The sequence below is a fragment of the Leucoraja erinacea genome, chromosome 5 (genome assembly GCF_028641065.1).
Source record: "Leucoraja erinacea ecotype New England chromosome 5, Leri_hhj_1, whole genome shotgun sequence".
Lineage (NCBI taxonomy): Eukaryota > Metazoa > Chordata > Chondrichthyes > Rajiformes > Rajidae > Leucoraja > Leucoraja erinaceus.
In genome coordinates this window covers 15,047,123-15,073,333 of record NC_073381.1, presented here as the reverse complement: position 1 = coordinate 15,073,333, position 26,211 = coordinate 15,047,123, and the positions used below count along the sequence as shown (strand labels likewise).

Below are 26,211 nucleotides of genomic sequence, written 5' to 3'. Positions count from 1 at the left end.
CAGGGACATCAGCGAAATTGAAATGCTTTTCCTATTATGACTATATAGGATTGTTTCCTCAATTATGACTTGAAAATATGAGACCTATTCCTAAATGATTCAGGGGAGTTTTATTGGTATTGCCTAATATTGTAGAGTCAGCTGAGGAAGTGAGGGTAGGTGCTGAGAAACTCCAGTGTGTTGAAGCGAGGCATCAGACTCGAGACACCAGAGAGCTCTAAAACCCGTTTGGATTAGGTGTAGTCCTGCTACAAACTCCAGTTGTACCAAGGCCCAAGATACATTTTCGCACTTGAAACGGTGCCACCAAGCTCCAAGTTCAGGTTTGGGGGTGGTGGGGGGGGGGGGGGGGGGGGATGCGAAGATTGAGAGGTAAATGGTTGGGCCGATAATCATGCAAGTAGCCATTTGGGAATCCTGGATTTGGGCAATCGATGGGTCAAGGAATTGAAGCAATGAATGGGTTTTGTTGACATTTGCACTGCGCCCTCATTAACTTGCGATGGGGAAACGGGTGCCCATGCATGAAGGAAAATTTCCAGAGTCATAGAGTCTTAGGGTCATAGAGTGATACAATGTAAAAACAGGTCCTTCAGCCCAACTTGCCCACACCGGCCAATATGTCCCAGCTACCGTAGTGCCACCTGCCTGTGCTTGGTCCATATATTATAACCATATAACCATATAACAATTACAGCACGGAAACAGGCCATCTCGACCCTTCTAGTCCGTGTCAAACACATAATCTCCCCTAGTCCCATATACCTGCGCTCAGACCATAATCCTCCATTCCCTTCCCATCCATATAACTATCCAATTTATTTTTAAATGATAAAAACGAACCTGCCTCCACCACCTTCACTGGAAGCTCATTCCACACAGCTACCACTCTCTGAGTAAAGAAGTTCCCCCTCATGTTACCCCTAAACTTCTGTCCCTTAATTCTCAAGTCATGTCCCCTTGTTTGAATCTTCCCTACTCTCAGTGGGAAAAGCTTATCCACGTCAACTCTGTCTATCCCTCTCATCATTTTAAAACCTCTAACAAGTCCCCCCTTAACCTTCTGCGCTCCAAAGAATAAAGCCCTAACTTGTTCAACCTTTCTCTGTAACTTAGTTGCTGAAGCCCAGGCAACATTCTAGTAAATCTCCTCTGTACTCTCTCTATTTTGTTGACATCCTTCCTATAATTAGGCGACCAAAATTGTACACCATACTCCAGAATTGGCCTCACCAATGCCTTGTACAATTTTAACATTACATCCCAACTTCTATACTCAAATTCTATATTCCTCCAAACTTGTCTTATCCACATCTCTTAAACATTGGGATGGTCCCAGCCTCAACTAACTCCTCTGGCAGCTTGTTCTGTACACCCACCACCTTTTGTGTGATAACATTACCCCTCAAATTCCCAGCTGCAAACAGTGGGGCTCAATGGCTGGCTCTTTCCAAAGGCTGGGCTAGGAGCGTTGGACTGGCCAGTGAATCTTATCTACAGCAGGGTTCCATTTCTACATTACCTCAAACAAACGCCATTCTTTGTAAGGCCACACACTGCTGGAGTAACGCTAAGTCTGAAGTAGGGTCTTCACCCGAAACATCGCCTGTCCATGTTCTCCAGAGATGCTGCCTGACCTGCTGAGTTACTTACACCAGCACTTTGTGTCCTTTCGTGCATTCATCAGCTTCTGCAGTTCTTGGTTCCGACAACGAAAAATGGAAATTTGTAATTAAAAAATTAGTCAACGAGGCCAAATCTGGTCCGGAGTCAAAGGATGGCCAAAGTTGGTCAACAAACAAACAATTTATTATGTCACGGTGGCACAGAGGGAGAATTGTTGCCTTACAGAGCTCGAGACCCGGGTTCCATCCTACTTTCTCCCTGTAACTACGTGAGTTTACTCCGGGTGTTCCAGTTTCTTCCCACATTCCATGGATGTGCAGGTTTGTTAGGTTAGCACCTGCTTCACGGTATGGTACAGCAGCTGCACTGCTGCGGACAGGAAGGCACTACAACGGGTGGTGAAAACCGCGCAACACATCATCGGTGCCCCGCTCCATGCCATGGATGCCCTCCACCAAAAACGGTGTCTGAGACGGGCTGGGAAGATCATCAAAGACCCCTCACACCCCAACCATGGACTGTTTGCCCTCCTCCCATCAGGGAGGCGGTACAGGAGCCTCAGGTCACGTACTAGTAGGATGAGGAACAGCTTCTACAACAACACAATCACACTGCTGAACTCGGAGTCCCGACGATAGATTTCTCTGGGTCCCTCCGTCCCCTTTGTTTAATTATTCTGTATTTCTTGATTATTCTGTATCTTCCCTCTTTCTATTTTTTTTGTTTTCTTTATGTACAACTACTACGGACTGACGCAAAACTGCATTTCGTTGTACTGATACTTGTATTTGTGCGATGACATTAAAGTTGAATTGAATTGAATTGAATTGGGCTTCTGTAAACTATCCCTACTGGTCAGCATGGACTCGGTGGGCCGAACGGCCTGTTTCCACACCGTGTCTCTAAACCAAACTAAACTAAACTAAATCGGTGAACAAGCAGAATAGTGAACAGTCAGGCAGCATCGGAGAGATAAATAGAATAAACCTTGCAGGTTAATAATCTTTAAAGGGTTTCGATGAAGGTTCATGGACCTGAAAAGTTAACTATTGTTTCAATGTTTGCAGTTTTCTTTTTCTTTTCAACAATTCACCTATTGATTCACAAGTCAGTCCACACTTGAAACATGTTGCTGTGGTCCCTCACACTTACAGTTCTGTAGGGAAGGAATGGGTGACATTTCAGACCAGTCTGAAGAAGGGTCTCGGTCCGAAATGTCACCCTTTCTCTCCAGAGATGCTGCCCGTCCCACTGAGTTACTCCAGCATTTTGTGTCTATCTTCGGTGTAAAACCAGCATCTGCAGTTCCTTCTTAAGCATACAGTTCTGCGATTCTTTGGCTGTGAGTATAATTCAGTGGTTAAAGAGAGAACAGGCAAAGCGCTGGCAAAAATGAAGCCATTAATGCCCCTATCCCAGTCCCTTGCCCTCTGGCCCAGTGTCCCCTTTACATGCTTGATGCCTAGTTCTGTAAAGTAAAGTGCTATGTGATATCATATTAAGTGCAAAGAGCGATATAATCATACTGCTACAGAGCTATTGCTGCTGTTGTGAATATCAGCAGAACTACAAGGCTTAATGACTGCCCTTAAACTCCGGGGGCATGTTATTCATTATATCTGCTTTGGTAGCTATTTACATGGCCTCACACTGAATGAGGCACAGTTGGATGACGTGGGTGTAACAGATCAGAACAATCATTGTGACACTGGTCCTGAAGGTGTTAGCATCCTGCTGCTTGTCACTCTCAAGGTTAGCCTTGTTTCTGGAGAGAGATCGTTACAGTGGACACATCCTGCATAATGCATTTAGCACAAAGTTGTGGAATGCAAAGTAGTTTCAAAGGAGAAAATGGCAGTAGAACAGACAAATGGTGTGAGAGGTAAATAGAACAGGTGTCAGCTGTGGCTTAGTGGTAACACCCTGGTCAAAAGATCTAGAAATAGACACAAATTGCTGGAGTAACTCAGCTGGAGATCTCAAGAAGATCTAGAGGTTCAATTCCTGATGTTAAAACAAAGCACACCATCCATAGTAATATTTCCACTGAAGGGAGTTTTGTTCAATTTAATTTAGTTTAGAGATACAGCGCGGAAACAGGCCCTTCAGCCCACTGAGTCCGTACCGACCAGCGATCCCCGCACATTAACACTACCCTACACACTAGGGACAGTTTACAATCTTTACCAAAGCCAATTAACCTACAAACCTATATGCCTTTGAAGTGTGGGATTTAACCAGAGCACCTGGAGAAAACCCATATGGTCATGGGGAGAACGTACAAACTCCGTTCAGACAGCACCCGTAGTCTGGATCAAACCCGGGTCTTTGGCGCCTATAGACATTCCTTTAGGGTTGCACCTGGATGCAAGGGAGGGATGCCTGAGAGGTCGCCAACTTCCCCAGTGGAGCTGGAGGCACCTTCCGCTGAGCAGGAGGGGGTGGTGGGACCACTTGCTGCAGTTGGGCCCCACCTTAACACCCCAGTGCAGCCGGGGAGAAGGGATTAGGGGTGGGTGTCACTTGGCATTGGAGATTGAGGTGGGGGTCTCCTTTGCCCAGAGGTTGAGTCCAGCCACTAGTGCTGCCCAGATGGGCCCCTCAGCTGGGGGTTTAGAAACATAGACAATAGTTGCAGGAGTAGGCCATTCAGCCCTTCGAGCCAGCACCGTCATTCAATATGATCATGGCCGATCATCCAGAATAAGTACCCCGTGCCTGCTTTCTCCCCATATCCCTTGATTCCATTAGCCCTAAGAGCTATATCTAACTCTCTCTTGAATACATCAGGTTTGCTAGGCAGGGACTTTGAAATACAGTGTCCTCCTGTCAGACGGGCTCAGCAAGAGACTCTCGGGACCCGTTGCATCTTGCATGTGATTCAGCGCCAGGTAAATGATTTAGAGTTATCTGGGCCAAATGCAGGCAAATGGTACTACTCGGACAGACATCTCGATCAGCATGGAGGAGTTGGGCTAAAGTCAAGTCAAGTTTATTTGTCACATACACATACGAGATGTGCAGTGAAATGAAAGTGGCAATGCTCGCGGACTTTTGTGCAAAAGACAAACAACAAGACAACCAAACAAATTATAAACACAATCATAACACACATATTCTTTTACATAATAAATAATGGAAGGAAAAACGTTCTGTAGAGTTAGTCCCTGGTGAGATAGGTGTTTACAGTCCGAATTGCCTCTGGGAAGAAACTCCTTCTCAACCTCTCCGTTCTCACCGCATGGCAACGGAGGCGTTTGCCTGACCGTAGCAGCTGGAATAGTCCGTTGCATGGGGTGGAAGGGGTCTCCCATGATTTTGTTTGCTCTGGAGTTGCACCTCCTGTTGTATAGTTCCTGCAGGAGGGCGTGTGAAGTTCCCATAGTGCGTTCGGCCAAACGCACTACTCTCTGCAGAGCCTCTTTCGGTACTCTATGACTCTATGATCAGGCTAAGCGTAGCCTGGCAAGAGACATAGGTACAATGGCGCCAGAACCTGGCCGCTCAGGAGATGAGGGGTGATGGGCGCCCGTACACCGCCTCTGCCCGTGATCAGGATGCTCCGCTTGCAGGGCTGAGGCAGAGTGAGATAGCGAGGGCTCCACTCAGGCCCCAGACCCTGCCGCATGGCCCTCAGATATGAGGGTTATGGTGGCGCAGCTGATAGAGTCACCGCGTCACAGCGCCAGAGACCCGGGTTCAATCCTGTACGGCAGCATATCTACGGCTGCGCCACTGCGGCACGTAAATGTATTGTGTTACCGCTACAGGGGAAGTGCAGGTAAAAAACAGTTCAATGGTTCAAGGCAGCAACGAGGTAGATTGGCAGATCAGGAATACATCTTTAAATATATAAAAGGTCTGCTCAAGGGTCAGAGGTTATCGGTGAAGGCAGGGGAATGGGGTTGAGAGGGAAAGCTAGATCAGCGTTGTAGACTTGATGGGCCAAATGGCCTAATTCTGCTCATCACTTAAGAACATGACTTCTCTTGGCCTCAAGCAGGCAATGTAACAGTGAACTGATGTTATTCAAATAAATATTGGGTCCGAGCAGATCTGGGCATGTTATTTATTATTGCATTTCTTTGCAAGGTAAATTGAAAGGAAAACACGTCTAAAATGTAATTAGGTCTTGAATTTGTACATTTTTCTTTTTGTTTCAGTTCAGTTTTTTATGGTTATTACCATTGGGTTCCTTTGGTTATCAAGTAAACTTTAGGGGAATGGATCAACTTACAGTCTCTATAATAAACTATAAACGGACTGCAGAAGACAATAAATAATGCTTGCGCCTTCCATGTTTCCCATGGCTCCCTGAATTCTTACCAAATGTATTCCCTGTTCCCCGTTCTTCCCCGGTCACTGAACCACCTCGCCAAGCAGTGTGTGGAAAGGAACTGGTTCTACTGAAGATAGACACAAAGTGCTGGAGTAACTCAGCGTGTCAGGCAGCATCTTTGGAGAAAACTGACGGGCGACGTTTCATGTTGGGACCCTTCTTCAGACTGGGCGATGGAAGAAATGCTCTACTTCATGGCTGGGCTGAAGAAGAGTCCCAACCGGAAATGTCACCCATCCTTTTTCTCCAGAGATATTGCCTGATCAACTGAATTAAGGGCCTGTCCCACTTTCATAACTTAATTCAAAACCTCTGCCGAGTCTAAAGGACCTAAAAAAAATCAAGATCGTGGTAATCTACGAACTCCTACGACCTTCCACGACCTTGTCCACGAACTCCTATGAGTATGTCTGCGAATTCCCACGACTATTGCGATGCCCTCCTTACGAGTAAAAAGTGGCAATTTCTTTCATCCCGACCATTTTTTTACTCGTGGACATTTTTTATCGCGCTGGAAAAAATGCCCCGCCTTCCCTGATGGAATGAGTACCTACGGCTGGCATAACGAGCCGCTACGATATGTCTACGAACTCATATGGCCCTTTATTCCAGCACTTTGTGTCTATCTTCACCAGGCAGTGTCCTTGACCACATGCCCATAAACACATGGCCCACAAACATGGTTTGGTCACCCACAGTCTCTGCATTTATAGCCAGATTTTTTAAAGTTAAAAGCATGCTTGATGTTTTTTTAACATATATGTATATGAAGATCCTCAGACTAACTTTAATCAGACTTTACTAGACTTTAATGTTGTATTAAACGTTATTCCCTTTATCCTGTCTCTGCACACTGTGGACGGCTCGATTGTAATCATGTGTAGTCTTTCCACTGCTGGTTAGGACGCAACAAAAAGCTTTTCACAGTACATGTGACAATAAACTAAACTAAGCAGATCTAACATTGCAACTAAAATATTCAATTTGTGCAAAAAAAACAATTTAACCATGTTTGTTGTGGTTATTAATGATTAAACAGCACAGCGGTGCTGCTGGCAGATAGTGCCAGAGAGCTGGGTCCAATCCTGACCTCGGGTGCTGTCTGTGTGGAGTTTGCATGTTCTCCCTGTGACTGCCTGGGTATCCTCTGGGTGCCCCAGGTGCCCCAGTTGCGGGTTTGTGGTTAATTGGCTTCTGTAAAGGGCCTGTCTCACTTGGGGATTTTTTCGGCAACTGCCGGCATCATTGACTGACGTGTCAAGTCACCGAAAAATTTGTGGCGTGATGCGGCGTGATGACGTATTGACGCGCAATGTTTTTTCAAGTGTCGCAACATTTTTTTTGTCGCCGCTGGATTTTGAAATGTTCAAAATCTTTTGGCGACCCTCATATCATGCCGGCAGTCGCCGAAAAAATCTCCATGTGGGACAGGCCCTTTAGTTACCATGGTGTAGAGCGGGTGGATGCAAAAGTTGGATAACATAGAACTAGTGTGAGTGGGTGTTCGATGGTCGAAGGGCCTGTCTTCTTTAAACTAAAAGCTAAAGAACAACAATGTTGGATTTAGACTGCATTGTCAGCTTTGTGCTGCAGAGGGGAGTTGTGATGATATTGATTCCCATTCTTCCAGCCCATACCTTCCAATTAGACTTTAAACCTCAGAGATACATCGCAGAAACAGACCCATTGGCCCACCGAGTCTTCGCCGACCACTGATCAACCAGTACACTAACACTAACTATCCTCTTACACATGCTAGGGAGAAATGTTACTTATTCCAATCAGTCTACTAAATTGCACGTCTTTGGAGTGTGGGAGGAAATCAGAGCACCTGGAGAAAACCCATGCGTTTACAGGGAGAACGTACAAACTCCATGCATACAGCACCCGCAGTCAGGGTCTTTGGCGCTGTAAGGCAGCAACTCTACCACGGCACTATTGTGTGGCCCCAATCTCCCCAGATGGGGGTGGGGCAGATAGTAACTTCTGAAACTGGCTGGGAAATTGACACCATTCCAGCACATGGTAACCCACCGACCGCCTAAACATTTCTCCCCTTCACACTGGCTGTGTACTAAATGCACTGCATTTACCTACCCGTTACTATGACAGTATATACCATACTATTTCTACGTATGTCTACGTCTTGGAATATTTGGAACATGTTTCCTGCATCTAGCGTGTCTAATCCCTTAATAATTTTATATCTATATATTATTTAACTAAAACTCTGATCTTGTTATCTTCCGGTTTGCGTCGATTTCTATTTGTGCAAAAGCGATACACGATAGAGCTACGATTTTTCTCCACCTTACCGTTCTCCTATGCTGCAAGTGCAACAAGTGTTGTTCCGATTGATGGCATATTAAAAAAGTTATAAAGGTTTAAAAATCTTAAAAACTGCGCATGCGCAGATTGGTCTCCTCTCCTGACAGTCACTGCTACGCAGCCTGGCTCTGAAGGCGCCGACGGCTGCGCTCCTCTGGACACGGAAGGAGGGAGAGGAGCGGCAACCTCACGATCCTGGGGAGGTGAGGAGGGAGAGTGGGGGAGGAATGGGGATAGAGGGAGAGGAGGAGGGTAGGGAGTGGAGAAGCGTTATGAAGGGAGGGAGTGACTGAGGGTTGGGGAAAGGAGAGGGAGGGAGAGGTGAGGGAGGAATGGGGGAGGGGAGGAGAGGAGGAGGAGGGAAAGACGAGGTAGGGTGAAGAGGTGGGGGAGGGAGTGCTGGGGAATGAGGAGAGATGAGCCGTGCCTGCGCAGTTTGGAGCGATGCGTGTGGTGGAATATTGCGTTGGGGGAACGGGTGAGTGGTGAAATATTGCGTTGGGGGGAACGGGTGAGTGGTGGAATATTGCGTTGGGTGGAATGGATGAGGGGTGGAATATTGCATTGGGGAGCACTTAGTCTAGTCTTTCTATTAGATCCTCTCTCATCCTTCTAAATTCCAGTGAATACAAGTCCAGAAGCTCTATTCTTTCATTATATGACAGTCCTGCCATCCCCAGAATTAACCTGGTGAACCTACGCTGCACTCCCTCAATAGCAAGAATGTCCACCCTCAAATTAGGAGACCAAAATTGCACACAATACTCCAGTTGTGGTCTCACAAGGGCCCTGTAGAATTGCATAAGGACCTCTTTGCTCCTGTACTCAACTCCTCTCGTTATGAAGGCCCAACATTACATGTCCACTGGGGATCAGGGCAGCAGACACGTGGGAACCCCAATACCTGCAGGATCTGCTCCAACCTGCACACGTCATCCTAATGGGCCTGTCCCACATAGGTGACATTTTAGGCGACTGCAGGAGACTATGCAGTCGCCACATGGTCGCCACATGCTCGCGGGTGTTTGCCGGGGAGTCGCCTTCATGGTCGTGAGGAGTTTCCGCATTCTGGGAACTAGTCGCGGCCTCATTATGGTTGCCGTGAATTTTTCTCCCACCTCTCCTCCCTCTTTCAAAGGACTTACCCTACACTGTGCTTTAGCCGTCTTTTTACAGCGCCAACCTTCCTGTTCATCGTGGTGTGTGTCTGTTTCACCTTGGCTTTGCACCGTGTGAATTTTTTAGACAGCGCTCCCCCCCGCTTGCCCTGTTCCCCGCCTGCATAACGGGCTGGTGAAGGAAACAATGTGTGTGTGTGTGTGTGTGTGTGTGTGTGTGTGTGTGTGTGTGTGTGTGTGTGTGTGTGTGTGTGTGTGTGTGTGTGTGTGTGTGTGTGTGTGTGTGTGTGTGTGTGTGTGTGTGTGTGTGTGTGTGTGTTCCACTCTGACAGTCGCCCGTTCCAGTTACCGGTTTTTCAGGCGACTGCGGCCAACTTGACGGTCGCCGGCAATCCGCTGAAAAATCACCAAAGTGGGACAGGCCCATTAACCTGGAAATATATCACCTGTCCATCACTTTCACTGGGTTTCATAAGTCCATAGGTTCTTAGAGCAGAATTAGGCCATCAACTCTACTCCGCCAATCAATCACGGCTGATCTATTTTTCCCTCTCAACCCCGTTCTCCTGCCTTCACCCATAACCCCTGACACCCTTACTAATCATGAATCTGTCGATCTATGCCTTAGAAATATCCATTGACTTGGCCTCCATAGCTGTCTGTGGCAATATATTCCACAGATTCACTACCCTCTGACTAAAGAAACTCCTCCTCATCTCCTTTTCAAAGGTAGTCTTTTTATTCTGAGGCTATGGCCTCTGGTCCTAGACTCTACCACTGGTGGAAACATCCTCTCCACATTCACTCTATCCAGGACTTTCACTATTCGATTGGTTTCAATGAGGTCCCCCTCATCCTTCGTAACTCTAGCGAGTACAGTCCCAGTGCCGTGAAAAGGGTTTGCACCCTCGCCAACAATACTGTAGCCTCCACTAAGGCAATTGCAGTGGTTCAAGGAGATGTCTCAGCACCATCTTCTCAAGGGGAACCTGAAAGCTGGTGGTTTTCACATGCTCCTGTTGCCTTTGGCCTTCTTGGTGGAAGAGATCGTGCGCATGGAGTACCCAAGATGAGCAACTGCAATACATTCGGCAAACAGTACGCACTGCGGCCACTGTGCAGGGATGGTAGAGGAAATGGATGCTCCAAGTGATTGATGAGCTATTAACCAAGCTCTGTGGAGTTGTGCTAATTGAGACTTATTGGGGATGCACTGATCCAGACAAGTGGAAAGTATTCCCATAAAGGGCCTTGTCCCACGAGCATGCAACTGCATGCGGCAAGCCCGACCTAACGTGATTGCTTGAGCTGTACGGCCTCGCGGGGCCGCTCCCACTTCGATCTCCGGAGCCGAATGGAGTTGAGCGGAGCTGGTCCCGACATCGCGCGGGGCTCCGAAAAACTGACTGTTCAAAAATTCCATGCGGCAACGGCCTGCCGGCCAGCAGCCGCATTAAGGCCGTACGCAGTCTTGATGGCGTACGCCTAGCGCGGACATCCCGCGGACTTCGCTCGAACTTCACATCAACTCGTACGCGGCCCCCACTACCGGTTTGGTTGCGTTCGCCGCATGCAGTCGCATGGTGGTGGGACAGGCCCTTTACACTGCTGACTTGTGCTCTGGGGATGGTGGAATGGCTTTGAGCATGAGGAAGTGAAGAATCTACTGCAGGATCCCCAGCCTCTGACCTGCTCGTGTTGTAGCCACGCTTTATGTACACGGTCCCTCCCCAAATCCGAAAGTAAAGCAACTCCACAGATGTTAGATCCAAACAATGGAAGGTGAGCTCCTGAAAACCACCCATTATCTGAATTAAGGAAAAGGAAACCTTCATTTAAAATATTTAAATAAGAGTCATTCTACGATAGACACAAAATGCTTGAGTAACTCAGCAGGACAGGCAGCATCTCTGGAGAGAAGGGATGGGTGATGTTTCAGGTCGAGACCCTTCTTCAGACGGATGTCACGGGAGTGGGCTGTACAGAGATTAAATGTAGTTGGGCACAGTAGGACTGGCCAGAGAACTGGGAAGGGGAGGGGACGGGATGGAGAGAGAGGGAGGGAGGGAAAGCAAGGGCTACTTGGAGTTAGCGGAGAACTGGGAAGGAGGATGTACGTTTTGCTGGCAAGGCCAGGATTCATGACCTTTTCTACAATGCCTGGAGGAGGCAGTGGTAACATGCCTTCTCGTAAACCTCTGCACATTTTATAATGGCTACACGAGGCCATTAAGAGTATACTACTGTGGCACTGAATCCATATTTGACCTGACCATGGGATAAGAGGTTTTGTTCAATGAAGGGCAGTGGTGAAGGGGTTGAGTTTTCAATGCCATGTCAACAGTGTCATGATCGTTTTTAATGAAACCAGTTTTATTTGCCCAGATTTCTTTGAATGATGAATATATCTTTTCATGGGTGTGCTGAGCGTAATGTTAATTCCCTTTCTCTCGGGACTATCCAGCCTCAAACCTCACCATAATTGCCTCAGATTTGAAATTCCTGATTACAGAAGTAACATTTTACATCCGAGAATCCAAAATCAACAGAACTTAGACACCTGCTGTTTCTGTGAATTTTCAGAGTTAAAGGCCATACATAACTGGTGGTTTCTGTTAAACCATGAGCACTATGGCATAGAGTCATACAATGTGGAAACAAGCCCTTCGGCCCAACCTGTTCACACCGATCAACATGTCCCATCCATAGTAATCCCACCTGCCTGCATTTGGCCCATATCCCTCTATACCTGTCCTATCCACGCACCTGTCCAAATGTTTCATAACTGTTGTGATAGTACCAGCCTCAACCACCTCCTCTGGCAGCTCATTCCATACACCCACCACCCTTTGCATGAAATAGTTACCTCTAAGATTCCTATATAATCTTTCCCCCTTCACCTTAAACCTATGCCCACTGCTTCTCGATTCACCCACTCTGGGCAAGGCACTCCACCTGATCTATTCCTCTCATGATTTTATACGTGAGATACCTCTGCTTGATACGTTTGCCTGAGGTTATGGGGACATTAAACTAGTGGTGTTGAGATCACCAGTCCATCACGTTGACTGGGTCTGTACTCTGACCAACAATGCTGTGGCCTTCACCAGGGCAACTGCAGGAAGGTATCTCGCCTCCACCTTCACAATGGAAACTTGGAGATGGTGGTTTTTGCACGCTCCTGTTGCCTTTGTCCTTCTGGATCATAGATCGGCACATGAATGTGCAGGATAGAATGGAAGGATTTGGATCAGATGCAGTCTGAGCAGATTAGTTTAAGTTGGTATCATGTTCTTCACAGACATTGTGGGCTGAAGGACCTGTTCCTGTGCTGTCCTGTTCAGAGTTTAGAGATACAGCACAGAAATAAGCCCTTCAGTACACCGAGTCTGCATCGACCGGCGATCCCCGCACAATACTATCCTACACACACTAAGGACAGTTTACACTTATACCAAGCCAATTAACCTACAAACCTCTACATCTTTGAATTGAATTGAATTGAATTGAAATTCCTTTATTGTCATTCAGACCTTTTGATGCAGTCATACATATAATAATAAATACCAAAAACACACAATAAACACAAATTAACATCCATTCATTTGGAGCGTGGGAAGAAACCAAAGATCTTAGAGAAAACCCACGCGGTCACGGGGAGAACGTACAAACTCAGTACATACAGCATCCGTAGTCAGGATTGAACTCAGGTCTCTGGGGCTGTAAGCACAGTAAAGCAGCAAGTCTACTACTGCACCACCATGCCGCCCTGTTCTATGTTTCAGGGTAAATGAGGAGAAATGTCTTCCAGTTCTTGAGGGGTCGACATTGCTGGACAAATATTGAAGATCTTTGAGCCACAGGGGATATGAGGAGAATTGTTGCTATGATTTCAAGACCATATAACATATAACCATATAACAATTACAGCACTGAAACAGGCCATCTCGACCCTTCTAATCTGTGCCGAACACGTATTCTCCCCTAGTCCCATATACCTGCGCTCAGACCATAACCCTCCATTCCTTTCCCGTCCATATAACTATCCAATTTATTTTTAAATGATAAAAACGAACCTGCCTCCACCACCTTCACTGGAAGCTCATTCCACACAGCTACCACTCTCTGAGTAAAGAAGATCCCCCTCATGTTACCCCTAAACTTCTGTCCCTTAATTCTCGTCATGTCCCCTTGTTTGAATCTTCCCTACTCTCAGTGGGAAAAGCTTATCCACGTCAACTCTGTCTATCCCTCTCATCATTTTAAAGACCTCTATCAAGTTCCCCCTTAACCTTCTGCGCTCCAAAGAATAAAGCCCTAACTTGTTCAACCTTTCTCTGTAACTTAGTTGCTGAAACCCAGGCAACATTCTAGTAAATCTCCTCTGTACTCTCTCTATTTTGTTGACATCCTTCCTATAATTTGGCGACCAAAATTGTACACCATACTCCAGATTTGGCCTCACCAATGCCTTGTACAATTTTAACATTACATCCCAACTTCTATACTCAATGCTCTGATTTATAAAGGCCAGCATACCAAAAGCTTTCTTTACCACCCTATCTACCTGAGATTCCACTTTCAGGGAACTGTGCACAGTTATTCCCAGATCCCTCTGTTCACCTGCATTCTTCAATTCCCTACCATTTACCATGTACGTCCTATTTTGATTTGTCCTGCCAAGATGTAGCACCTCACACTTATCAGCATTAAACTCCATCTGCCATTTTTCAGCCCACTCTTCCAACTGGCATAAATCTCTCTGTAGACTTTGAAAATCTACTTCATTATCCACAACCCCACCTATCTTAGTATCATCTGCATACTTACTAATCCAATTTACCACACCATCATCCAGATCATTGATGTACATGACAAACAACAGTGCACCCAACACAGATCCCTGTGGCACCCCACTAGTCACTGGCCTCCAACCTGACAAACAACCATCCACCATTACAGGTTGGAACAGAGTCAAAATGGTAGTAGGAAACTTATTTAAAAGTGGAAAATAAACTACACAGAGCTATGTGGATAGATCTGGGGATGGGACTAATAAGTGACACCACTCAAAGAACTGTCAGGGGGATGGTGGGCTACATTGCCTCTGGTTTATACCGAAGATAGACACAAAGTGCTACAGCAAATCAGCAGGCCGGGCAGCATATAACCATATAACAATTTACAGCACGGAAACAGGCCGTCTCGACCCTTCTAGTCCGTGCCGAACACGTATTCTCCCCTAGTCCCATATACCTGCGCTCAGACCATAACCCTCCATACCTTTCCCGTCCATATAACTATCCAATTTATTTTTAAATGATAAAAACGAACCTGCCTCCACCACCTTCACTGGAAGCTCATTCCACACAGCCACCACTCTCTGAGTAAAGACGTTCCCCCTCATGTTACTCCTAAACTTCTGTCCCTTAATTCTCAAGTCATGTCCCCTTGTTTGAATCTTCCCTACTCTCAGTGGGAAAAGCTTATCCACGTCAACTCTGTCTATTCCTCTCCTCATTTTAAAGACCTCTATCAAGTCCCCCCTTAACCTTCTGCGCTCCAAAGAATAAAGACCTAACTTGTTCAACCTATCTCTGTAACTGTTGAAACCTTCTCTGTAACTTAGTTGCTGAAACCCAGGCAACATTCTAGTAAATCTCCTCTGTACTCTCTCTATCTTTGTTGACATCCTTCCTATAATTAGGCGACCAAAATTGTACACCATACTCCAAAATTGGCCTCACCAATGCCTTGTACAATTTTACTAATATGGTTTAGTATGGTTTAATATGGTAATCTTTGGTTTTGCTGGCTTCCCTGATTTGCTTCTGTGCAAGAGACTTAGTTCTCAGCTTGCACAGTGTGGCAGCTACTACGATGCTGTCGGCTTCACATTGGACACTGGCGGCAAATTGCACAACTCCTCCCAGTGTACTGAAGGTGAATTATCACCATTAGACTTGGACCACATCCAAGTGATAAGGTACAACTTTCAAATGAAAGAAACCGAGAGCATTGTACACGAAGAGCTCTGCTCGAGATGCAAAGGAAAAAGCCCATCTGAAGATTTTGACAATTTGAGGTACTGTATGTAACCACTTACAAAAACTTTCCACAAAGGAAGCAAAATGAAAGGAACTTGGAACAACTGAAACTTGCAGACCAACATTCCAATCTACCCAAAGAATAGACTCGCTGGGAATACCTATTGTCATATCAATCGGATAATGAAAAGTTTTGGAGAATTTCTAATAACATGAACACTTTGCCTGACTCGCAGCATGAGTTTGCCTGTCCCTTCAATACTTTCACCCGAATGCAACAAAAATGCTGAGCCTCTGATGCTCAAATGTATAGATATTCTGGAGGGAGCGTAAAAATGCTGCAAGGCACAATGTGTACACATCGGTGACACACCTCAAAGTAATTAGAATGAATTGTCTTCTGGCTAATTCAGAAACTGTTTTTGAATTCCCATGGATGGATGTGAAGCTGGGTAGAATTTGAATCTTTAGCACACAACCAATCATCTTGAGCAGGTTAGCTCCAGCATCACCCCAGAGAATTTCATTTGCAACTATTCTGTTTCAACACTTCTTTCCCCATTAATTACTTGAGCTCCGCTAAAGTCTGTCGCCACTTAGAAACTGAAGTGCATTTACTTTAGACTTTTGAGATACACCGTGGAAACTGACGCTTTGGCCCACCGCGTCTGTAGGGCCTGTCCCACGAGCATGCGACTGCACACGGCAAGCGCGACCTAACATGGTCGCTTGAGCTGTACGGCCTTGCGGTCCCGACATCGCGCGGGGCTCCGAAAAACTGACACTGTCCAAAAATTCTGCGCGGCAACGGCCTGCCGGCCCGCAGCTGCATTGAGGCCGTATGCACCGCCTCGACGGGCGTGTGCAGCGTCTTGGCGCCGTACGCAGCGTCTTGACGCCGTACACAGCGTCTTGCCACTGTACGTCACGCGCAAACTTCCCACGGACTTCGCTCGAACTTCACGTCAACTCGTACGGGATCACTCGACCTCCACGCAGCCCCCGCTTCCGGTTTGGTCGCGCTCGCCGCATGCAGGCGCATGCTGGTGTGACAGGCCCTGTCCGGGGATCACGCGACCTCCGCGCGGCCCCCGCTTCCGGTTTGGTCGCGCTTTCCGCATGCAGGCGCATGCTCGTGGGACCGGCCCTTTAGTCAACCAGCGATCACCCCGTACACTAGCACTATCCTGCATACTAGTGACAATTTTACAATTTACAGGGGCCAGTTAACCTACAAATCTGTGCGTCTTTGGAGTGTGGGAGCAAAGAGCACCAGGAGAAAACCCATGCAGGTCACAGGGCAAACATGCAAACTCCGTGCAGTCAGTACCTGTAGTCAGGATGGAACTCGGGTCTCTGGTGCTGTAAGGCAACATATCTACCGCTGCTCCACTATGCTGCCCTGTGTACTCAAGATTTGGTATATTTTAACCTCAAACAAGAATGAAATGAATTTGTTTTTCTTGACCCAAAGTTTCTCTGCCCGACCTGTTTGCATCTTTAATCTTTGCTCCCGCAAACCAGCGACCAAATTCCTCCCACCAAGAAAGAGGATGAAAACAGGCACCCAAACAAATCTCAACTAAAATAAGAGGTACACCTCTTCTTACTGATGTTGACCACTATATATTTAAAAGTGCAAGTTTACACCGAAGGTAGACACAAAATGCTGGAGTAACTCAAACGGGTCAGGCAGCATCTCTGGAGTTTCAGGCCATGACGCTTAGACTCTTACTCTGAAGAAGGGTTTCGACCCGAAACGTCACCTATTCCTTTTCTCCAGAGATGCCGCCTTCTTAAGACAATGGATCAGACTTCTTAAGACAATGGATATTTTTAATGTGGTGATTGACAGATTCTCGATTAGTACGGGTGTCAGAGGGTATGGGACGAAGGCACGAGAATGAGGTTGAGAGGGAAAGATAGATCAGCCATGATTGAATGGCGGAGTAGACTTGATGGGCCGAATGGCCTAATTCTACTGCAATAAATTCTGAAATTATGATTGCAATGTGTGCTTACAGAACTACCTCTGGAACCAGCATGCAAAGGGTCACCTAGCTTCAGCGCCATCTTGTAATTGGAATCCAGTATCACCTACCCTTGCCCTCCCCCTACCTTGTTATACTGCTAATGTCTCTCTCCCTCTCAGTCCTCACAGGAGCCTTGACCTAAAATGCCGACATTGCCTCCCCCCCCACCACCCACCACCCCCCCCCCCCCCCCCCCCCCCCCCACCCCCTCCCCCCTCCCACACACAGATGCTGCTCCACATTGAGTTGCTCCATTGGTTTTTGGTTCAGATTCCAGCATCTGCAGTCTTGTGTGCCTCCATGTTTAATCAGGTCACCACTAGCAATGGGACAATCAGCCAGGAAGACCCAAATTCTGGGCCCCCCTGCCTCTCCAGACCTCGTTCCTTCTTTAGGACACGCTTCGTTAGGATCCTCTGACCAATCTATGTTAATAAGTGGCTCACAGGCAAATCGTGTTTGAAATCGGTTCCTGGACATTTTGTTAACGACACGGTGAACATTACAAAAGCAAGACTCTGCCGATACTGGAAATAGGAAATAAATCAGGAAACACTGGTAATAGTCAATGCTTCGGGCAGGTTCTGTGGAGAGAGGAAAAATTAAATCCGTAGGACAATGAGCTTTTGTCAAAACTTACGGGATGCATTGGTGCAAGTTGTCGTGATCTGTTTGTCCGTGATTTCCTCACCAGCGGTCTCACTTCCTGTGACCTGTCATCCGGCCAGAATCTCCTCTCACCAGCTGGACAATGATGACCTTTGGCCAGAGATTTGCTTTCTCTTTATTCCAGAGTTATCCTGCCTCTAAGTGTCAATCCCCAATATCTGGCTGTGACTCATTCTCAAGGGGCTTTGGTTAGGCTGGAAACAAGCAAAGAGGTAACAGTTTACTTGTAAGCAAAATGCAAAGGAGGCAAAATGGGGCACAGGGGTTTGGGATGTGAACAATGAATCAAAAGAAAGCCACGAGATTAGGTTCACGGTGGCACAGTGGTAGAGTTGCTGCCGAATAATGCCCCCGTCCCACTTAGGAAACCTGAACGGAAACCTCTGGAGACTTTGCGCCCCACCCAAGGTTTCCGTGCGGTTGCCGGAGGTTGCACGTGGTTGCCGGAGGTTGCAGGTAGTGGAAGCAGGTAGGGAGACTGACAAAAACCTCCGGGAACTGCATGGAAACCTTGGGTGGGGCGCAAAGTCTCCAGACGTTTCCGTTCAGGTTTCCTAAGTGGAACGGGGACATTACAACGCCAGAGACCCGGGTTTGATCCTGAATACAGGTGCTGTCTGTACGGGATTTGTACCTTTCTCCCCATAACCAGCGTGGTTTTTCTCTGGGTGCTCGGGTTTCCTCCCACACTCCAAATATGTACAGGTTTGTAGGTTAATTGGCTTCGATAAAAATTGTAAATTATCCCTCGAGTATAGGATAGTGTTAGTGTACAGGGTGATTGCTCTGTAAATTGCTCCTAGTGTGTAGGATGGAAAAGTGGGATAACATAGAACTAGGGTACGGGCGATCGATGGTCGGTGGAGAGTCGATGGGCCGAAGGGCCTGCTTCCGCGCTGTACCTCTAAAATCTAACGTCTAAAGACAAAATGGATGAGGCAAAATGAGGTGGAACAATATGATATGATATGATATGATATGCCATTTATTGTCACTATACATGTACAATGAAATTAAAAGCTGCTCGTACTCAGTGCATACATATAATTTAGTACAAAGAACAAGAAACAGAAAACAAAAACAGAAGGGAGAAGGGGGGGGGAGATAGGTGCACAATTCTGCGGCGCTATATACATATATACAGATGGAAGTCCGGGTGTTGGGCTGTGTAAGTCAGTGCATGTGTGAATTTGAATTAAGAGTAGTTATAATTTTCGGAAAACAACTATTCCTGAGTCTATTTGTCCTCAAGACAGGCAATGAAATATAAAAATGGATCCTTCCATCCAGAGATGCTGCCTGTTCCACTGAGTTACTCCAGCATGTTGTGTCTCTCTGTAAAGGGCAGTTGTTTTGGACTAAGTGCACACGTTTGTTATTGGCCTTATAGAGAAAAGCCGAATTAAGTTCTATAAAAACAAGTTGTTTTATTTTATTTGTTGATGTGAGTGCATTTTTTTTGGAAACAAGACGAGTTTGCAAGTTTCAATATAAATTGTGGCGGAATTGTGATTGGGTTGATCACATAGTCAGCTTTGCAACCTTGACTCAACTGATGTGGCATTGCCTACCTGAACCTTTGTGCTTGTCCTGATTTTTTCACGGTTACCATACTATTAGACACCTGGAAAGGAACAAAAATAAAGAACAAAGGTCAGGGATAGGAATAGACAATGGCCGCAATTAAAACATAGCAGACTTGAATGTAATGAAGGTACATTACTAAATAAATCTGAGCATGCAACTCCAAGTGCAAGATTGTAGCTTGCACAAGCTGAGTAATCTCTTGCATTTTTGTTACTATGAAAAAAGTAAACCAATCGCAAGGACAAAATTGCCATTGTTTCCATGTTTAACAACAACTACTGTATATCAGAATCAATAGTTCTTTGGATTAGCTTGAAAAAATGATTTGTCGGCAATTGTTTTTTTGGGTTGTTTGGTTTTACAATGCAGTTTACAGAATTGAAGTTTTAGCAAGAGTTGCATTACAATTATTGGTCATTTTAGTTTTTGTTTATAGGAAGCAGGGTTATATCTTGAAAAGAAACAATGACGTGATCATTAGTTATTGCTAATTAGCCATTTTAATAACCTATAATTCCTACGTTTATCACATTTTGGAAGGTTTACTTTTTTAACTGACAGTAACTGCGTCATTTGTAAATATTTAAAATAACTGTTGCATATGCAGCAAAATTATAGAGTTACTATTAGTGTTACCTTGTTTTTGCAGGGTGTTTAACGTTTAGTCATCCTTTGAGTCCTGCCGTATATTCTCTTAATAATCAGCCATCATGTCTGATTGCCTCATAAAGATAAATCAGCCCCTCTAAACTGCTTTCACGAACGGTGAAATTCAGATACATTAGCACTGGAAATTGCAAATAAAGTTTTTTTAAAGGTGAAGGTCAAACAATTGGGCAGTGACATTGATGATTTTCCAGGTAAAGACAATTATTATCACCTCAGTAATGCATTAAATGCCCTCTTTTGAGTGAAGACAAGCATGGGTAAAACGCACATTATGATGGGATATTTAATGGTGTAGGAAAGTTCAACGCTCCGAGGGCTAGGCATTTAGACAGACTGTAGCGGGAAGTGATCTTACCTCATTAATCTCCGTTACATTGTCATGAGAGACATGCTAACACAAACAAGTCAATTAAGAATTTTGTGTTTAGTAAGATAGTTTAAAATCCATTTATTGCTCCAACAGTTTCTGCATTAAAGTTTACTAAAGATCAATCAAGTAAACAGATTATCGTGTTAACTTCGTTTTAAAATTATTTACATCCCATTGGGTGTTAATACAGCTTTTATATCTTACACAATATAAAAACCAACTAAGAGTTCATTTTGGTTTATAATTGAAGCAAACAGTTTAGGCATTCCTGCAGAACAAAAGAGGCAGACATTTAAGAACTAGAATGAAATAATTCCAAATTTTAGTTCTTTACAAAAGAGTTCAGCTTTATTGGCAAAATGTATTTGACAAATTAAAGTCACCTATTTAGAGAAGCTTACACATGGAACTTTATGCAATTTTATTACCACATACAGGTAGAAACACTGAACAGATCACTTTAATAAAGTTAGCTACATACATAGCTGATTGTGCTCAACTCCATTCAACATCATTTGTTTTAAAAATTAAATTTTACAAATTAAATATTGAACATCTTAAATTGACAAATATTAGAAGAAGACAGTTTAAGACAACTTATCTACAGCTTGTTTATCACCTATTTCAAAAAAAAAATCTTGTTACAGTCTTCTATTACCCCAAGACAAGCATTTACCTTTAGCTGGTGAGCTTAGAAACTTAAAACTTATCACCAGTTCATGCTAGTTGAACATACTTCTACACATAGAACAATGAAAAATCAGTTGAAAGGAACAGCATTCTTGTTGAATGGTGTGGGGACTGACTTGTCCATTCTATGAGTTACTGTCATAAATTCATGACAACTTCCATTAAAGTTTTTTGGAAATAGGAGTGCACAAGGATACCCGAGAAAAGCTATCCCTAGGCAAGAAAACAAATGAACTATTACTTGTCTTGTAGTAGTCTATACAATGACCACAGGACACGCATGTAGTCATTGAGCTGAGGTCATAGGACAAGGGCAGCCTTCAATATCTACCATAGGGATGTTCTCTGTATGTCCCTCTTGACCTTGGAATTGGTGCTTTCAGACTCGGTCGGGAAGGCACCCATTCTTCTTGACCTTGCAAACAGAAAAGCAAATGCAAGTCCTAAATGGAGTGAACAGGCAATGAATGGAACACCATTATTTCATCAATGAATGCAATGCAAGCTTAAGCGGGTCACATCTACATCGGTTGGCGAGAGAGAGAGAGAGAGGGAGAGAGAGAGAGAGAGAGAGAGATAGCGAGGAAGAATATTTCATTGTCATAGAGATTGTGTCCCTGGCAAAGTTTATCAAAAAGTATTTCCATTGGAAGTTCTGATGACCTACCTGTGCTAAGAAGTGGTTGCAGATAGATGACAAAGGGCGGGACGGTGGTGCATTGGTAGAGTTGCTGCCTACAGCACCAGAGACCCGGGTTCAATCCTGACTACGTGTGCTGTCTGTACAGATTTTGTACGTTCTTGCCGTGACTTGCGTGATTTTTTTTTTCCGGGAAGCTCTGATTTCCTCCCACACTCCAAATACGTGCAGGTTTGTAGGCTAATTGGATTGGCGTAAATGTAAATTGGCCCTAGTGTGTGTAGGATAGGGCCAGTGTACCGGGATCACTGGTCGGTGTGGACTCAGTAGGCCGCAGGGCTGTTTCCGCGCTGTATCTCTGAACTAAACTAAACATCACTAACTTGGTGGTCATGAGGATCAGCCAAAGGAGAGGCCTTGAGGCTCATAATGGCGACAACAACATAATTTATGAATCTGGATCTGGGCGATCCAATTTGCCATGCGATTCACTGCAATCGACAAAGTCAATGCAACAGATCTGCCAAATGTTGAGTGCAAATTACATCATATAATATAATGCACAATTGCAAATCGCAATGCACAAATGCATTTGGAGCACCTGTAACATTTTGGACTAGTCATTAAAAAATGGTTATTCGTCGACTAACCTGGCCGCACGACTACAGCAAATTGCTGCCAATCACATTTTTATCGGGGTCCTTTGAGAAAAGACTAAAGATTAAACTGCATCCTTTGCGCACATATCAATAGCTTTTCAGCATAACTTTTGTTTTCATTTACTGAGAAACTCTCAATTGTATCCCAATGGAGCAATTGTTCTTCAAGGCCCTGGTTATTTCAGACCTGCTGCTTACCATAACTCTCTCAACACATTTTTATTGCATTTATAATCTACTTGGAACTCAAGATACATTAAACAATATATTTTAATATATTAAAAAAACTCGAAAGGATATATTTTCCACAATGATACTTGAGTGGGCTGGTTCATGGAATCAATACATGTGACATTAAGTAAATCAGTTTGAAGTAAAAATTATTTTTCTTAAGATGGGCACAGTTTGTACCTAGATCACCAACTTCCCCACAAGCTTAAAGCTTGTGCCCTGTTTAATTTAGTTTAGTTTGGAGACACAGTGTGGAAACAGGCTCCTTCGGCCCCACCGTGTCCAGCGATCCCCATAGATTAATGCTGGGGACAATTTACAAAGCCAGTTACCGAAGCAATGAACCTACAAACTGTTGTCGGAGATATTGTGGCACTGACAGAAATCTCCATATCAGGAGTAACATACACTGGAAGACTGGGCAGTGAGGTGGTAGTATTGCTCACAGGGTTTGTCTTGTACAACCATAACGTAATCTCCCAACTTCCATGCTCAATACTATAACGTTCTTAAATTCTAAATTAAAAAATCCTGAGTTCTAGATTCTCCAACTAGAGGAAACATTTTCTCCACATCCAAGGAAAGTTTCAAGATACTTTGGTCAAGGAAATTGTTTTAAGGGGGGGGCTTAAAGGAGGTGGGAGAGGTAGAGCGGCTGAGAGGTTTGGGATGGGAATTCCTAAGCCTGGTGCCGTAACCTATGAAGGGATGGCTAAGATCGATGCTCAGGGCTACAGAAATACAACAAGGCTGTGCTCCCACATGGATCTATGGCCCTCTGAGAGGTTAGAGTGAAAGGGAGGAGGAGATCTGTGGGAATTATAACAGGTAGTTTTCATGTATAGTATTGTTATGTCAGTTGGATTTACGTGTTAGCTGCTTTGCATGGGTTCAATCCCGCCTATGGGCGACGTCTGTACGGAGTTTATACATTCTCCCCGTGACCGTGTGGGTTTTCTCCAGGTGCTCCGCTTTCCTCCCACACTTCAAAGTCGTACACGTTTGTAGGTTTATTGGCTTCAGTAAAAATTGTAAAAATTGTCCCTAGTGTGTAGGATTGGTTAGTGTACGGGGATCGCTGGTTGGCGCGGACTTAGTGCGGCAGAGGTCCTGTTTCCGCGCTGTGTCGCTAAAATAAATTAAACTAACCTGTAAAAAGGTTGAAGCTCATCTTTAGGTGATTTGACATTTAAACACACACCAGTGGATTCATAGCACGGACCTACTTCACTGGACCTATGCTCCAGTTTTATTAGTAATGTCCAACCAGCCTTCCACTAAATATTTTAAGCATGGCAAGCTATCTCATGATTGTAAATTGAGTTCATTTACTGGTGCCGACTGTTGCTCAGTGCGAGTTTGGGTTCAGGCATTTCCAGAATCCTGGAGTCATTAATCCAGGCTGAAATGTTGAGTGGAGTCCTAAGGGGGTTTTGTTCTAAAGGAGACCACAAGGATCAGGTGGGGGGCAGCGTCAGAGCTGCCATCTTTTTAACAAGACAAATCTTGGGCCCGCTTCATCACTGACTCTGAGGTGGATGTAAAAGGTTGCATTATACTTTACCATAGAAAAATGGGGGAGTCAAGGCCAAAATCTATCCCTCAACCACTGCCACCACTAACGTATATCACAGCAGTCTGGAAGAGATTGCACTAATCCTCTGCTGTATTGAATTATATCATAAAATGGTTTTCATAGGCTGTAGGAAGCTTTGAGATCTCCGGAGATGCAGGAAGGAACTCGGGAAGTCTTTTCATAAAGAGCGCGCAGTGTGTGGTCCCATGCAAGCTCGGAGATGAGGGGAGGCTCAGAATCTCCACCGACAGAAGTAAGGAGGGCTGTCACTACACTCCCACGCACAGGGGGCAGTGCAGGGACTTGGCCTGTATCCCCTCTGCTTGCGCAATTATTCTTGTCTTTCATTTCACCTGTCCCACGCCTGGGGAAAGGCAGAAGATCGCAATCACTAAAACCTCGACATCCCCTCCACAAGGAACTGTTGCCAATGCTACTGCAAAAAAAAACGATAGCTTGGCCATTTAAAAAAAAACAAATCCTCCTGCATTTATTGTCCACATTGTTTCTCATGTTTACGCAGTCTGGATGGCACTATGGCACAGCGGTAGAGTTGCTACTTTTACAATGCCAGTAATCCAGGTTCGAATCTGACTACAGCTGCTGTCTGTATGGAGTTTGTACGTTCTCTCTGAGACCGCGTAGGTTTTCTCTGGGTGCTTAGGGTTCCTCCCACACTCTAAAGACGTACAGGTTTGTAGGTAAATTGGCTTTGGTAAGTTGTAATATTGTCCCCAGTGTGTAGGATAGTATTAGTGTGCAGGGTGATCGCTAGTCGGCACGTATTCGGTGGGCCGAATAGACTGAATCTCAAGTCTAAAGTCAGTACGATACTTCTATTTCAAAATATAACCAGAATTGACAATGTGTAACCTGCATTACTAACAATTCCAGTTCAGCTGCATCTGATTTGCTAATGTACAATATTAATCAATGCAATGTTATCTTTCATAATGCAATGATAATCAGGCAAGCAGTTCTGCACAAAGTTAATGCACCATACTCTGCAACACACACCTGGCTTTGAATATCTTTCATTAATGCTCTTGGCAAAATAATGTTAATACATGTGTTTCATTTGCTCTTTCATTTGTATTCTTGCAGGAACAAGATCCAAATAATGCCAGTTATGTTCTTTTATTTTGGAAACACAAGTGAACCCGACAATATCAGCTGAACAGAGCACAGGCCATCTCCAACACAAAACAAATTGCCTCAAAACAAAACAAAAGCCCCTGTACAAGGGAATACGAAGGCAGGATCCGCCATTAGGAATAAAATTAGTAATTAAAAAACATAACTGCTGGAGGAACTCAGTGGATCAGGCAGCCGGCTATCTGTGGAGGCAAAGCAAGAGTCAACATTTCAGGTCAAGACCCTGCATCAGGACTAAGCGTGTAGATAGAGTACTGGAGATAGCCAGCATGAGGAGGTGCGGGGAGGGGTGGAGCACTGGCTGGCAGGTGAGAGGTGGAACCAAGTGAGGAGGGAGACTTGACCTAAACGATCTCCCGGTTGCCAAACACTTTAACTCCCCTTCTTATTCTGACCTTTCTGCCATGGGCCTCCTCCACTGTCAGAGTGAGGCCAAATGCAAATTGGAGGAGTGGCACCTCATATTATGCGTGG

The 26,211-nt window shown here is 45.1% G+C and overlaps 1 protein-coding gene across 4 annotated transcripts in view; it reads right to left on the bottom strand.

The window, feature by feature from the left end:
• khdrbs2 (KH domain containing, RNA binding, signal transduction associated 2) overlaps positions 1-26,211 on the bottom strand; it is a 393,514-nt gene that overhangs the window by 32,542 nt on the left and 334,761 nt on the right. For 2 of the 4 annotated variants that reach the window (XR_008723423.1, XR_008723424.1), the window contains exons 10-12: positions 21,808-21,919; positions 19,732-19,784; positions 18,132-18,354 (exon numbers count right to left, since the gene is read on the bottom strand). Coding sequence is in view for 2 of the 4 variants with exons in the window: in XM_055635049.1 (XP_055491024.1) it covers positions 21,797-21,891 (95 nt within the window). In the remaining 2 variants the exon portion in view is untranslated. Of the gene's footprint in view, positions 1-18,131; positions 18,355-19,731; positions 19,785-20,365; positions 21,920-26,211 lie in introns of those variants that run through there. The other 2 variants (XM_055635049.1, XM_055635050.1) reach the window with 2 other exon arrangements.